Genomic DNA, 16920 nt, shown 5'->3' with positions numbered 1-16920 from the left:
ATTTAAAAAAAAACAAAAAAACAAAAATAAGGTGGTAGGGGCAAGATTTTTCCTTCCTCTTGAATGATCTCAAGACAAACTCAGATCACTTGTAAGAAAGACACTCATCTTCTTGAAGACAATCCCTGAATCACTTGATTGTTAAAGCAGAGGGGTTTTTTCCTGTAAGATTTACATTCCAATTATTTCATTTCGATGGGGAAGACCACCCTCTCTTCCCAAATAGACCATTTTAGTAAACAGTGACACAGCGAGTCACCCATTCAGGCTGACATTTGATTGTCCTGTTCGAGTTGGGTGTTAAATGTGGGCAGGAAATACCAGTTGCTCTATCTGGGTGTTCGGGGATTTCATTCATGCGGTGAAGAAATAGTTCCTCTTTTCTCAGCTGTGTGCAGACACTTTAACAGGCGCACAACTGAAGGAAGTGCAGTGTGAGTCAAATGAAGTGCAGCCTAGTTCATAAGGAATAATTCATTATGAAAAGGGCGGCTTTTGCCCTCATCATCCCCTGGGAGATCTGTGACTTAGGGCTCTCTTTCTTTTTCTTTATTCCCTTTTTTTTTTTTTTTCCAGACTACCAGCTCTCCAGACATAGAAGTTTCCCCCCAAATAGCTGGTTCCTCAGGCTGAGCATGGAGTGACCCTCCCCCTGAGTGGTGGGTGTTAGGGGCTCAGCTGTGACTCCCCAAAATTCATATGTTGAAGTTTTAACCCTCAGTGCCTCAGAATATGACTATTTGAAAACAGGGTCTTTAAAGAAGTAATTAAGCTAAGATGAGGTCAACAGTATGGGCCTTAATCCAAAAGGATGGGTGTCCTTTGGAGACGAGGGGATTAGAACACAGAGACGCACAGAAAAGACCATGTGAAGACACACGGAGAAGGCGGCCGTCTGCAAGCTGAGGAGACAGGCCTCAGAAGAAACCAACCGTGCCGACACCTTGACTTCAGACTTCCAGCCTCCAGGGCTGTGAGAAAATACAGTTCTGCTGTTTAAGGCACCCCGTCTGTGGTGCTTTGTCACGGCGCCCTGAGCAAGCCAATACAACGGGACCAAAGGAAACGGGGCTGAGAATACGTATTTTCCAAGGAACACCCTTACCTTGAGCCTTTTCTCTCAACTCGTAGAGACCTACCTCACAGATTCACTTGTTGTGTCATCTTGAACAACGAAACAACTAAATTTAGTTTACTTCTCTGGGCTTTAGGATCCTTATCTCAAAACTGGGATGAAAAATCTAGAATTGTTGCTCTGGAAGTGGATTTTCAACAAATTAACATGAGCTTGTCTCCTTCCCCTCTTCCACTCTCTGTACAGTCATAAAATACTATGGCTTCCCAAATATTTTTTCTTCAAAATATCCTATTATGGTTTGAAGTTAGCCTGGTTTAGGTTCTCACTATGTGACTTTGGACAAGTTACTTAAACTCGCTGTTCCTCGTAACCTGCTCCCTAAGGTTATGGAAACGAAAATTCAAGCAACAATTATTTAAGGCCTCCAGCAGTGTCCCTGGCAGGAGCTCTATGAAGGAGTTCCATGAAGGTTGCTTTCATCCTTCTAAAGGCGTGAGCCTGTTATCCACCAGCAGAGAAATGTTTATTGCATTTGATATTACACTCATTTTATTTATTTATGCCCCTCTTCATTCTAAAAGGATTTTATCGACTCAGAAAAATACCTCCTGGATAAATTAGTCTTCATAAGGGAAGAATAGCGTGAGGTGTTGGACAAGATGATGGATGACCTTCCTGTAACAAACTCAAAAGAAAGTTCAGAGGGTTGATCCCTAAGGCACCTCATAACTGCATGACCTCAAAATGCAGTGAGAAGGAGCAATGCTCTTCTAGGGAGGCAGAGGGGAAATGAAGTCCTACTTTGCAGCTCCTTTATAGGTTGAGTTCATCCCCAAATAAATGTAAAGTACCTTCAGGAATGGAAGAGTTGGTCTTCCCTTTTGCTTTCTTAATGTCATTAAAAATTTAAATATCCAAAAATACAAAGAGTATAATAACCAAACTCCCACATTCTACTGCCCAGCATTAGAAAGCATTCACATTCATCACATTTGCTTCCGATATTTTTTAAAGAAGTAAAGCACTCCAGCTAAAGTCACCTTTAACCAACCAGTACAGAGGCAACCTCCGAGGCATTTGAATTGATCCTTCCAGAACACTGAAATGTTTATACACATACAAAAGATGTTTGTGTAGGTTTGTGTGTGTGTTTCATGCCCGTAGTGTGAAGTGGTATGTTGCATTTTGCATCGAGCCCTTTCGGCTCAGCATTGTTTTCTGAGAAGGAGCAGCATTGTTACACATGGACCTCACTCATTCCTGGTAGGGGCTGTGTGCTATGGGAAGGACTGTGTGCCCCCCAGATTCCTATGTTAAAGTCCTAACCCTCAGTGCTTCAGAATGTGGCTATTTGGACCTAGGGGCCTTAAAGAGATAATTAGGTTAAAATTGGGCCATCAGAGTGGGCCCTGATCCAACAAGATTAGTGGAATCTTCCTGATGGAAGAGGAGATTAGGACACAGACACACACAGAGGGAAGACCGTGTGAGGACACAGAGCGAACGCAGCCACCTATAAGGCGAGGAGACAGGCCTCAGAAGAAACCAACCCTGCCGACACCTCGATCTCAGACTTCCAGCCTCCAGAATTGTGAGAAAATAAATTTCTGTTGTTTAAGCCACCTGATCTGTGGCACTTTGTCATGGCAGCCGGAGCAAACTAATACAGGCAGCAAAGTATTCTGCAGAATACAAAGCCCACAGTGTTTTACCCACTCCCCTAGTCGTGGCCATTTAGATGGAAACTAAGCACAAACACGCATCCTTGAACATGGCTTCTTGGGTACACATGTGGGAGTATCTCTAGGGTAACATCTATAAATGAAATTGCTGTTACATGGGAGGCACACTTTCAAACTTTCCAGATGCTGCCAAATGGCTCTCTAAAGCATCGATGCCAATTTATACCCTCAATGGCAGTGAGTGAGAGGACCAGTTAGTTCCTCCACATCCTGGCCAACATTTAATATTCCCAGACTTTAAAATGTGTGCCAATATGATTGACAAAAAAACTCTTATTGTCTTAATTGCACTTCCCTGATTATACATGATGTTGACTATCTTTCCATACGTTCATTGCCCATTCTTATTTCTTCTGTCAATTCTCAGTGCATGTCCTTTGCCTGTTTACACTTTGGGCTGTATGTCTTTTTCTACCTGACTTGTGGGAATTACACACATTTTAGATAAGAATCCTCTGCCTGCTAGCTGTTTTGTAAACCCTTCTTCCAGGCGACCACTTGTCTTTTAATCTTGTTCATGGCACTATTTTAACAAAAGGTTTTTAATTAGGTGTAATCAGATGTACCTCTATTTATAGTTTGTCTTTCTTTGTGTGTCATCCTAAAATAAAATCTTTCCTCTCCAAAATTCATAAAGGTATTCTCTGATATTTTCTTCTAATAGTTTTAGAGCACTTCCCCCATGTTTCAATACATCTTGAATTTATTTCTGTGATGGTGATAGGTAAGGACTTTCTTATTATTTCCCCCCTGAGAGTCAGGTGTGCCCACACCATCTATGGAACCATGAAATACTTACTCTAAAAAAAAAAAAAACTCAGTAAAGCATCCACAGACAGTCTCATTTGAAGTAGTGTAATTTCCTGATAACTCCTCCAAAATGTATTAGGAGGAAAATGTGCCCCTAGGTAAGTAAATAAGCTGACCTAAATGGGTATCTGGATATAAGCCAAGCAAATGCTAGAAGCTGTCTGCCAAAAAAGGGTTTTGATGTTGGAAGGGTTGATGTTAAGCCCTTCTTCCTGAGAGTCATTGGATAGCGGGGCCAGGTGTTTCTCCGAGGCCATTCTGAGTGTGTAATGATTCAACCAACAGTGGCGTTTAGAAGGCTTGTCCTTCCACTGTCCCTGGCAAGGAGATGTGCCTCCTGCCTCCACCAGAGCAGTGACCCCTGCATGGACATCTTTGGAAGGACACGCTGAAGCCGGCTACAGTATTATCTCTGGAGAATGGGGGATGCATGTTTGTGGGGAGCCTGATTTTTCACTGAATTCCTTTTTTTTTTTTTTGACCATATGCACATATTACCAACTCAAAATAATAGTTTTTTTTAAAGCCAAAAAAGAAAAAAGAGCAATATGTCACGAAGACACTAAGTAAAACCATGGGAAACATCCCTGCGCTATTCTGCTTTAAAAAAGAAACATAGATTGATGAGAACTTCTGGGGGGAATAAGCTGAATAGAAGTTACACTTCACCTTAATTATCTGAACAATTTACACCATTTGTTTTCAAATATTTCTTAGCCTCAAAACACTTCTCAGACTAGACCTTTCTCAGAAGACCAACATATAAAACCAATGGAATGAAAGCAGTCTTGGTTAAAATGGGGATCCCCGCTGGCAGTCTCTGTGGGACCCCTGGGGCTCTTCAGAGTACACTGAAAATCTTCCTTTAAAGTCAATATATGTGAGAATTAGAGATCAGTTAGAATTCCCTTTTTCACCATCTTCATGTAGTAATCCGAAGTCCTCTCTGAAATTCACAGCATTGTGTGTTCACTCATCCTGTAAACATTTCTTGAGCACACCTATCATTTTCCAGGTACTGGGATAGGCACCCAGGAGGAGACTGATTTGGAGATGGTGAAGCCTGGGCAAAATTTTGAAGTGAGAGTAGGAGACAGCTGAAAGTTGGGGAGGGCAGGGGAAAGCGGTGGGGAAGCAGGCTGGCAGATTAGGGGGATGGCAGGTGGGGGTGGGGGGCTCCGCCTGGGGATATGCGCAGGGCATCTGTTGGCAGTGGCAGGTGCTGAAACTGAAGAGGCAGGGAGGAATGAGTTATTACGTGCCCGGTGGACCTTTCTAAGTTTGGACTTGGAAGACCACGAGGAAGCGACTGAAGGCTTTTGAGCAGGAGATTGACACAGTCATATTTGTGCTTTGGAATGATCACTCTGGCCAAAGTAAGCATTGAAAGGGGATGTGATTCAGGCAGGGAGACTGGGTAGGAGATGGTTGCAGACCTCCAGGGAAGGGATGAAGTTGGACTGACCTGCAGCTGAGCCACAGAGATGAAGCAGAAGGGAGTTGACTGAGCCAGAATGAATTGGAGGTTGATCAGAGGAGGAAGATAGAAGTGTCCAGGGGATTCCTGGAGTTTGGGTTCAGGTGACCAAATGGGGTTGGACAACTGGGACCATTCAACACAGCAAGAAAGATGGGAGAAGGCGCTGGAGGTGATAGGTGATGAGTTCCACTGGGGGCAGGTCTTGTTTGAGGTACCTGTGAGATATCCAGGTGGACATGCCCAGGAGGCTACTGGATATCCAGTTCCAGAACTCAGGAGAGAGAGATCCAGGATGAAGGTGACCATTGGGAGACATCCTCCATGCGAAGCTAATGGTGGTAGTTAGGAGAAGGTAGGTAGAATCCTTGAGAGACTGGAAACAATACAGAAAGAGTCCCAGAAAGGCAGAGGAGGGGATCCCAGGAAGCAGACTGAGATGGCTCAGCAGAGAGGAAGAAAATCGGGAAGAGTGGAGGTCAAAAAAAGGGAGAGAGTTTTCAGACAGCAAGAGCTGTCAGAACGTTCAAAGGCTGTGCTGACAGGGCGGCAAGGGCTGTGATGATGAAGGAAGTGTAAGCTACACTGAGGTGAACCTGGTTCAATCCTTGAGGAGTGACACATGGGATGACTGGGTCGAGGATGCCAACTCTAAGCACATGACAAAAACACCTGGGGAATTTTTTTAAATAATAAAGTCCTGGGTCGTTGATTTAATCAGTCTGGTGTGCAGCCTGAGAAAGGATATACTTTTAATGCTCCACAAGAGAGCTTAATATGTGGCCACAGTTGGAACTACTGGTCCATTTATGTCCTATCTGAGCAACAAAGGATTGAAACAGGCTACTCTGGGAGGGTCAGATGGGTTTCACGTTGATTGGTGTAAGTAGAGGAAATGGAATTCAGCCAATTAAAACGCGTCTGGGTGGACCCAGTTCTTTTCAGTGGAGCCAGGTCCTGAAACTGGGGGAGCACCAAAGACGTGTCCTCTGTTGCTGGTGAAGGGAACTTCACTGGGCTTTCCCAGAATGTGAGACCTGTCCCCCACACCTCCGAATCATGCAGAGTCTACACCCACCAAACGTCTTTCTGAATAATCATTAAGCTTTGCCTGGTGCTTTAAAAATGATACACATATTTTTGAAAATCTGAAAGGAATACATATACAGGATAAAAAGAATCCTACAGAAGCAACATTCTTCCCCCTCAACCACACCCCAAAGCCAACCACTGGACAATTTCTTCCAGTGGTTACCCCATAACCACAAATAATATGGTTATTCTTCTCTTTCATAATTTACAACATCGTACATTATCTATCAGTATTAGAAGATGAAAATTTACTTACTCTGTCTTCGCTTCCCCTTCTGCCTTCCAAAGTTAGGTAGTCGTGGTAGTATTCTTAATTCTTCTTGTGGTTACATTGATAACTTTAATGTAACTTAAAATTCTATTTCTCATTCCATAGACTTGACACAATATTTCTTAACTCCACACAGTGTGAGATGAAGATATCAGCTCCTCGGTTTTCCCCTTTCAACTTCTGTCAGTTTGATCTATGCGTTTCCATTGTTTTGATTGACAGCCTTACATTCTGTTCTGTTAACCGTAAGTCCTCCCTGCTTGGCATGCAGGTTAATTCTGAGTTGAAAACCAAAAAAAAAAGCACTTAAAATATTTTGAAGAGGTAGGTGCTGTTCCCTGGAGAGTCAAGGACTGTGTTAGGACCACATTTCTTCCTTTTGTGTCCAGTGTCATAACTCTTGGGTGACTCAGGGAGTGTTCCAGTAGCATGGCCTAATTCTGTTTTATTTCACTCCATCAAAGACTTGAAATTGTGGTTCATTTTAGTTTGCCTCTTTTTGGATCATGATTTTCTTGTATGTACCTTTTTGACTTTTTCCTAGACTTCTCTTTTTTCTTATTAAGAGAAGAGACAAATTTTGTCTTCACCATTTCACAAACACTTCCAGATTCTTGCTCATCCCATCTAATGAATTGAATGCCTTTAAGTTTTCTTCTTACAGAGACATTTCTTGGAGCCCAATCACTTCCTGTTTTAACTTGAATCTGGGAAAAGGGATGTTAGGATGTTAGCAATAAAGAACACAAATATTTTGATCACTGCAAAAGGACAGTCACACTGTAAACAAACCAATTTGCCATGTATTCATTAGTCTTGTCTGAATTTAGTTAGTGTGACTCTGTCATGGGGATGCTAATTATCTATGGACATATAAAGACACTTCAGGTTCTGGATCTCAGAGATTAAGTATCAGACCCTGAAGATAGTCACTCAGCCACCCCAAGAGTCTCACTGCAATCAGCCAAAATCCTTCAGTGCACTTGTAGCGGATGCTGTGCTGTGTTGCCAAGACACCAAAGGACTTGCCACAATTTGAGGCATCTCTGAAAGGCATCCTACATTCAGAGCTCCACCATGGGATGGGCTGAGGCCTCTTTTGCAACTGCTTTCAACTTCACCTTCTTTTTTTGCCCAGTCTTTCCTTCACTCTCTTACAGGTGCTGTTCCCAAAAGCACTCTCCAATAAATATCTGTCTCAAAATCTGTTTCCTGAGGACCTGTACCTACAATGCTACTTTCCTGTCATACATAAACAAATAAGATAACATAAACAAATAATAATATAAACAACAACTCTAAGCAAGCAAACAAGAAGGTTTATTTCTGACAGGGGATACTGGGTTGCTGTGGGAGGGGCTGTTTTCCAGGCAGGAGATGGGAAGAGGGGTGGGAGTCAGTTTCAGGGCAGGCAGGAGGGGCTGGGATCCAGGACTCAAGGGATGGGAACAGGACTGACGCCTAGTCAGAGACAGGAAGGGAGGAGAGTGCGGTGCAGAAGATGACTGCAGGGATCGGAATGGGGGAGGGAGTTGAGGAAGTGGTAATGATGGCTGCGACTCTGCATTTGCTTAAGGAGAAAAGCACTCTATTTCTGAATTCAGTTTTTTCTTCTATTATAGCTGTACCCTGAGACCCTGACTGGAGGCGGGGCTGGGGCGGGGCGCTGGGGATGGGCGTGGACCTGAACTCCTCTTCCATGGTGGTGCCCTGTCTGGACATTGCCAATGCCCTCCCTCAGGAGTCTGGTCCCTCTCTTTGCCTGTCCTCTATCTTTCCAGACACAGGCCAGCACCCTATTCTGATGAAGGAGATCTCTCAGATCCCAGCAGGGCCCTCTTTTGATGGAACAGACGCCCAAATCCCGGTGCCAGGCTGTGGGACTTTCAGTATCACTTCTTGCCTGCACAACAGCTTCATCTTCCCTTACCTCCCCATGAAGTTGCTCAAGCTACACTTGAACTTGACGTGCTTATCAGCTTCCCACCAATGATGAGGGTGAGCAAAATCTTTTCCTCCCCACAAAGACTGGTTTGGTAAAAATAAAATTCTCAGGGAATATATATCTGTCTTTTTCATTCAAAAGGAGAACTTGACTCCCAAGGGAAAATGTCTGACCCTCAGTTTCCACATCTGTAAAACTGTCATAAGAACAGCAGCTACTGGTCAGAGTTTAAGGAAAACTAAATGAGGCAACCATGTAGACCGGCTGGCACACTGCCCAGCACATGGTAAGCACAAAGTGAATGTTACCTGTAATTGTGATTATGATGATTGACTTTTAAAGGTCAGTAAATTGGCACTGATTTGTAGTTGCTAAAATGCTACTACCTGGGACTTTGTGAGAAGTAGCTGTACAGAGTCAGCTTCCCAATGTTTTATTCTGAAATGATGTCTAATCCTCTGCTCCCCCTTCCCCATACAGATTCCAGCTCTGGAGGTCCCAGGACGCCAGAACCCCGAGGAGGTGTCACGTGCAACTTGAAGTCAAGCCTACTTCTCTTTGGTAAATACTTACACCACCCCATGCAAAAGCCTGCCTACTCCATGGGGCAGATTCATCTTTCCAAACATCAACTCAGAGATTGGTTTATCAGCCTGGACCACAAGCATGGCATCACATATTGGGTGGCATCTGAGGGCCTGACAGAGTAGAGAACTTGTCCTCTGGGGACGAGGTTGCTTTCTCCCCTAACCCGCCCTTTCTTCCCTACACCTGGATTACAGCCCCTGCTGGGTAGCTGCCTGTTTCTATAAATAAAGTTTTATTGGAACACAGTGCTGTCCATTTATTTACATGTTGTCTATAGCTGCTTTTGTCTTAAAATGGCAGTTGAGCAGTTGTAAATGGAGACCATGTGGCCCACAAAGCCTAAAATAAATGTGAAACACAAAATGTTAAGTTTTTCTGGTGTCCACAGTTTTTTAAAGAAAAAAGACAACTCAGTAGCAAAAGAAACAACCTGACTTAAAAAAATGTACAGATATTTCCCCAAAGAAGACATAAAAATGGCCAACAGGTACATGAAAATGTGCTCAAAGCTAATGATCAGGGAAACGAAATCAAAACCACCAATGAGCTGTCACTTCACACCTATTGGGATAGCTATGATGAAAAAGAGAAAAGGTTGGTGAGGATGTGGAGAAAAGGGCACCCTTGTGCACTGTTGGTGGGCAGGAGATTGGTGCAGCCACTATGGACAACAGTATGGAGGATCCTCGAAAAATTATAAATAAAACTACCACATGATCCAGCAATCCTTCTTCTAGACATATATACAAAAGAATGAAATCACTGGTTCCTCAAGGAGATAGCTGTGTTCTCGTATTCACTGCAGTATTATTCACAACAGCCAAGATATGGAAACAACCCAGATATCCACTGCCAGCTGAATGGATAATGAAATTATAGTATATATAGAAAATGGAATTTTATCCAGCCTTAAAAATTGAGATCTTGCCATTTGCAACAACGTGGATGAACCTGGAATACATTTTGCTAAGAAATAATCCAGACCCAAAAAGAAAAATACTGCATCATCTCATTCATATGTAGAATCTAAAAAAGTCAAACACACAGTAGCGGGGAGTAGAATGGTGATTACCAGGGTGGGGAGGTGGGGAAAATGGGGAGATGCTGGTGAGGAGGGTACAAAGCTGCAGTTATGTAGGATGAATGAATTTAGAGATCTAACATACAGTATGAAGACTACAGTTAATAATACTGTAAGATGCACTGGAAATTTGCTGAGAGAGTAGATTTCAGGTACTCTTACCATGAAAAAAAAAAAACTGCATGAGGAGATGGATAATTAATTAGCCTGACTGTAGCAATCATTTCACTCTGTATATAGATCAAAACATTATGCTGTGAACCTTGAACATATACAATTGTTATTCTTAAAAATAAAAGGAAATATTTTAAAATATATTTAAAACAGACAAAGAGGGGGAGGGTATAGCTCAGTGGTAGAACATGTGCTTAGCATGCAAGAGGTCCTGGGGTCAATCCCTAGTACTTCCAGTAAAATAAATAAATAAACAAATAAATAAATAACCCAATTAACCCCCCTCCAAAAAATTAAAAAGTGAAAAATAAGTGAAATTCATTTGAATAGTATGTCCAAAATATTATCATTTCAACATTGCAATCAATAGAAAAATTATTAATGAGACATTTTATGTTTTTTTTTTCTCCATACTAAGCCTTCATGTATAGCACATCTCAATTCAGGCTAGCCACATGGCCACCTTGTGTGGCTAGTGGCTACTGCACTGGACAATGCAGGGTTACACTGTTGCAAGCTACACTATTTACTTAATATAAATAAAGGTCTTTCATGCCCACTGAACATTTTTATATCACTTTTAAATGGCTCGATTTATTTAAAAGATCTCCATTATCTGGATATTTATATTTCTCCCTGGTTTCATAATTATAAATCATTAACGTTTTATATTAAACCTTTATACCTCATCTCTATTTCCTTAGGATAAATTTCCAGATGTGGGTCAAAGAGCATACATAAATTTTTAGGTTTTTTGAAATATATTGTCTAATAATAACACTTCTCTTATAACATTGTTATGAGGATTAAGTGAGCTAGTACACGTAAACCAATTTTATTATTTCAAGTGAAGTTAATAAAACTTCAACTAGTAGTGCCTGGCACATAAAGGCACTTTATATAAATATGTCATGTATTGTTATTAGTACTATTACTTCTGAATTCACCCCCAGCACTGTTATACTTGCTACTTTATACCCAATGAACAATGTCTAAGAATGCCTGCTTGCAGCGCATTCTCTCCAATACTATTATATTTATAGTCCTTGCAAATTTCATATGTAAAAGTGGCTTCTTGCTACTGTTGGTTTAATCTGTGTCATTCGTTTGTTTTCTTATACTTAGGATTAGTTGGATAGATTTGTCACAACCTCAGTCTATATCCACCTATACATAAATAGTAGGACTGTTTTTCACTGCAATGTTTAGGACAATACATGGCCATTTGTATCAGTCAGCTTTCACTCAGTTATGTGGTTGTAACAAACAACCTTAAAATCTCAGGGGCTTACAACAACAAATGTATTTCTCACTTACATCACATGTGAGAAGCTGGGCTGAAAAAGCAGCATCTATTGGGGTCATGCCTTTCTCTTGGCAGATAGAGAGGAACAAATGATCAAGGGTAAGAATGAATTTTCCTATAACTTCTACCCTTACTTGGCACTCAATCTCTTCTGCTCATGTCTCATTTTGCTCATGACAAGCACGTCATGGCATCAAGCCCAAAATCAAGGGGGTAGAGAAGTATGCTCCAATCATAAGAGACACTGCAAGTCATGTGGCAATGAGGGGGCCTGAAAGGGGGAGCAAATGATTGAGAACAATAATATGATCTACCGCACCAGTCAAATCAATCCAGTTAAACTCCACCCACCTGAAGTCAGGAATCCTGTAGGACCCACTGTAGTCCTTACAGGAGTGTTATGGTCCCTGCCCCATAAGGGGACAGATGATAGATGCTCAGCTGCTGAACTGCTTCCAAGGTGCTCTAAGGACAAACTGGTTCAGAGAGACTCCACTTAAAGCAAACACAGCTACATCTCCACTCCCTGCATGAAGGGACAAACTTGCCAGTCAAGGAAAAGAGCTTTGTACCTAAAGAAATAAATTCATCATCAAACAACTAGGAAATGATAAACCCTGGGTGCTCTTACAGCCATCAAACAAACGAAAGGTATCCTCAGTTCTCTAGGAAAGATGGTCCCCCTAGAACAGGGGAGACTGGGGTTCATATCCTGGCTGCATCACCTGTAAGATCAGTAGTTGCTATCATCATCATCGCCATCATCATCATCAACATGCTACTGCCACCACCACCTTTTAAGGTCAAGCCAGCTGCCATACTCCTGAACCCAGCCAACAGCAGCCTGGGTTTCCATCCCAGAAACTGACCCCTGTCCTAAAGAAAAGGGCCACAGGCTCTGGTTGCCTGACCATTTGGAAAATCACTAAGCTATTTGAAACTGCATAAAAATGTATTCCTAAAATCTTAACACTAGATAGTTTTGGAATTAATAAATGTGTATTAAAATTACAAGCCTATTCCACTTCAAACCTGAAAGAAACCATTCTAGGAACATGAGAAACGAAAAGGAGAAATGCGTTTCCTATAGTAAGTCACTTCATATTCGAATCATTTATTTACATAACAAGCCTTTCTGGACTGATTAAGGGAACTGCCAATTACACTCCCCAACCTTTCTTCAGGTTACAGAGAAGCACAATGCTGCTTCTTGCTTTACGTGGGAGTTCCTGGGCTGGAGAAGTGTGTCCTCGACAACTAGACTCTTCCCCACGTGTGTCAGCTTCTGGACGGATTCAGTGCTCAAAGGGGAACACTTCTCATCCTGAACCAATGGCAAAGAAAAGAAAAACAACACGATCCCCTCCATCCCACAGGGCTGCTGAGCTTGCCCGAGCCTTTGAAAATGGTCAGCAATGAAAGTACACTACTTTCCTCTTTATCTATTTTTAAACTCTAAATCTTTCAAGGCCCAGCTCAAATCCCGCCTCTGCTGTGAAGCCTTTCCGAACTCCCCCAGGTGAGCATGATTTTCCTTCCTCTGAACCCCAACTGATATTTCCTGACTTTACCTCCTCATCCGCGCTGTCTTCACTCCTGGTAATGCTGGTTAACTTCCCAAGTGGACAGGAGCACATACTGATTTTATAGCTTCATCCCAATCTCTCTTCTTCTGGGGTTCATAGCAGTTGGTTCTGGGATGAGCCTGTGATCCCAGCAGAACCATTCAGCATTTGCTCTGCACAATTAACAGTCATGTTGAAAGAGAGAGGCTCCTGTCTTCTCCTGGGTCATGAGCTATAAGGAGATTTTAAACCTACAATTTCTCAAGGCCATCTTCCTTGGACTTCCACAGAAATCCCAGACTGAGAGATGGAGAGCCCTCATGACATCGTTTGAACCCCTAGATCCAGCTATGCCTGAAATTCGTCCCCTAGACTTCCCTATTACGTGAGCAAATGTATTCCCTTTTCTGCTTAAATGAATTTGAGTTGGCTTTTATCAGCTACAACCTAAGTGACTAATACGCTGACTCAGAACTCCTTAAGAAAAAGGATGCTGCAGGTAAGGCTTCTCTGGACCACAGAGCCTCCGGAATCTTTCCGTCTTGCTGCCCCGTTCTTGTCATTGTGTGGTTGACGCCGATTGTCCCCAGGTTTGGGTTCCAGCTGGAAATGGACCGAGCACGTGGAGGAGCGCACAGCCCGTGCCCGAGGGCCATGTCCGGAGCTGGCACAACCGCCTCCCTCACAGTTACGTGGGCGGGAGTTAACGACACGGCCACACCGAACTGCGGGGCAGGCAGGGACGTGTGGGGCCGCTGTCTGTTCAGCCATGACTCTGTTTCTGAAGGAGAGGACAGAGGTGGCTGCCCAACTATCGGTCTAAGTCACGCCAGGTGTTTGCAGATGAAAACAATTGAAAGGCCAAGTCTCACTTGAGTGCATGCAAGGTGGGGGGTGAGGTGGGGGGAAAGCCACATCGTAAGGGAGAAGCGCTGGTGAGCAGACCTCCGCGTGGTCTGGCGCGGAGGTACCTGACGATGTCACCTGAGCTCAGCCGGAACTACACTCCCTACAGGTCCCTTCCCGACGTGGCTCCCAGCCCGGGTGGCCAGGGGAGCAAGGCGGCCGTGCAGCAGCAGCCTTTACTCTGAGGGTGGGTGCAGGACCGCCCTCTGCTGCTCTTCCGCCCACTCACCTGTTTCCCGGGGCGGCAGCCTGCGGCTTCTCAGCAAATGCCCCACGTCCTCTTTCAGATTCTCCAAATCCTCGGCTGAGCGCCAGCTAGCTCCCTGTGCGTGACCCTGCACGGAGGCTGGAGGCTGTGGGAGACAGGGTGAGCTCCAGTTGGCCTTGCAGGTCCCAGCTTTTCTTTACCTTAACCTTGAGGTTTGTCAGCCTCGGCACTGTTGCTACTTTAAGCCAAGTGACTCTTTGTTGTGCGGGGCTGTCCTGTGCCTCGTGGGGTGTGTAGCAGCATCCCTGGCCTCTACTCCCTAGGTGCCGGTAGCAATCGTCACCACAGTTGTGAGAATCCAGACTGTCTCCAGGCGTTGTCAGATGTCTCCTGGGGGGCAGATCACCCCAGTTGAGGACCGCTGTCTTTACAGCCAGGTTTTCGTCCCAGTTCCTCACCTTGCAACCTATAGCAACCTCAGGCCCACCTTTGCCTGCAGAGGCCTATGACTCAGAGACTCGCTGAGACCTCACCACCAATTCCCACAGTCACAGAGTCTAACCCCACAATCTGTCCCTTATCCCCTATTCCTCATAGCTGTTCTGCTCATGTCTGCACTATAACTTTCATGGGCCCTTTCTTCCATAAAAAATAGAAAATAAAAGATAAAAAAAACAGTATGTTAATGCTATTTTGGTATAAAACCAAATATTATGTAGGATTTATTATTATATATCATTACTATACTTATGTTAATTAAAATGAAAGCCTTTGTGGGCCCTTGCGAGTAAGGTGAGCCCGGGGCATTGTGTGTTTCGTGGAGGCGTCGCCTGGGGCTTGGTTCTTTCCCCCCAAGCCTGACTAACAGGTGCACTCATGGCAGTCCCACAATTATCTTCTTTGTCATCAGAACAAAAACACATGCAGCAGTGATTTGCTTCTTTCAAGACCATCCTGAGTTCAGAGCAGTAACTCCAAGCACTTGATGCTGCAGTCAATGGGAGCAGAGCCAAACTGGGCGAGGGCCCTCCATGGTCTGCCTTTCAGCCTACTGGCTGGGTCAATAGAAATGATAGTTGCTGTTTAGGGAATTCAGGGCAAAAGATGAGTGTGAAATAAAACTCCCTTTTAAAAACACATCAAAGAAAACAAGTGGGTCTCAAGGTGAAATTGTAGACATGTGTTTCCTATGTATTTTCCATTAGATTGTTAATAATTGGATATAAATCATCCGGTGCACTCAGATGGGCCAGTCCCGGGGTCCCTCTCCCCACCAGGTGACGGCTGTTTCTCATTAGCTTGGAGCCCGCTGCCCTGATGAACAATAGGCGCCTCTCCGGGTCCGTGGAGGACAGGAAATTAAGCCATCAGGCTTCTTGCCTATTATTCCCACGCTTTCCTCAAGCTGTAAATCCATCAAGTGTGAAAGGCAGAAATATAAATTGGGGCCAAATAGGAGGGAGTTGGAGATGGCTTTATTCCACACCTTTCTTAGAAAGTTTGTCCACAAATGTTCAATATTCACTCTGGAAATAACATACCCCCTCTACAGCAGATGTTCTATAGATGGGGACCACTGTAGATGTTAGGAAGTTTGTATCAAAGCACCAAATATTTCCTTTAGCAAGAACACTGCTGTTACGTATGGAAATTTCAGAAAGCCATTTTGAGTCAAACAACCAAACTAAAGGAAGCAGAGTTTAAGATAAATGTTAGGAAAATTGTGTAAAACCTTATATCAAAACCCTCGGCACTGTCAAAAAGCAAGATTTCTGAATCCAATGAATAGCTGAAGAAGAAAATTCAATTGCACTTTTTCAGTTTGTCTGCCAATTTTATAGCACTTCATTTAAAATGGAATCTCTAAAGAATCCATTCAAATTAGCTTTACAGTTTTCCCCAAAGAATCCGCTTTAAAATAAATTGAACTGGAGCACGTGACATAAGAAGTGAGCATAAAATTCATGTTAACTAGTACAAAGGAAAAAACTTCTCATAATAAGGAAACAAATAATCTCACATGACTGAGCTAAAAATAGTCTTCAGATTGTCAGTTTCAAAATTGAACAAAAATAGGGAGCATTGTTACAATAGTGATATGGCACATTTCCTCCTAATGAAATGGCCTTGAATTTTGTCATAAATTCCCGAAAGAGGATCCTCTGGGCAAAAAGAAAATACCAGACATGAGTTGCTTTCCTAAATAGAGTGACAGCAATGCAAATGCCGTCCAGCTGGGACTGAGCAGCCTTGGCTGGTGACTTCGTTCCTAAAGACAGGGCAGAGCTGGCGTGAAACATGGTGAGAGAGAATGCAGTCCTTCAGAATCTGCTGCCCCCTGTTTAGTAAACAGCTTGTGCTGCAGTATTTGCTTTATTTTGATCAGGTATATTGAGCATAAATATTGGTTTGAAATCTCTTTATAAAGCTTATTAGGGCTCTTAATTAAGCTCCCTGAGGATTGGGACAACAGCTTCTGTGACTCGGTAACCACTGGTATCCATCCCACCATCTGACACACAGTGGGAATCCCATAGATGTTAGAGGGAGGAACATTAGAATGAATAAATCAATTAATTAATCGATTGTTTAAATCAGATTAAACTTAGTTGTTTTTTTTTAATTATGCCTTTTGAAAAATTTCACAGTTAAGTTGGGAAATGTACAGTTGGTTTAA

The 16920-nt window shown here is 43.2% G+C and overlaps 1 protein-coding gene across 1 annotated transcript in view; it reads right to left on the bottom strand.

Annotated features, from left to right (window-relative positions):
- Window positions 1-16920, bottom strand: part of EFCAB11 (EF-hand calcium binding domain 11) — a 190763-nt gene that overhangs the window by 30725 nt on the left and 143118 nt on the right. Inside the window, exon 7 of the mRNA XM_074365161.1 lies at window positions 6456-7177. Coding sequence (XP_074221262.1) covers window positions 7129-7177 — 49 coding nt within the window. The 3' untranslated portion in view covers window positions 6456-7128. The remainder of the gene's footprint in view (window positions 1-6455; window positions 7178-16920) is intronic.

The sequence above is a fragment of the Camelus bactrianus genome, chromosome 6 (genome assembly GCF_048773025.1).
Source record: "Camelus bactrianus isolate YW-2024 breed Bactrian camel chromosome 6, ASM4877302v1, whole genome shotgun sequence".
In the NCBI taxonomy this organism is placed as follows: domain Eukaryota; kingdom Metazoa; phylum Chordata; class Mammalia; order Artiodactyla; family Camelidae; genus Camelus; species Camelus bactrianus.
This window is presented reverse-complemented; position numbering and strand designations above follow the sequence as displayed.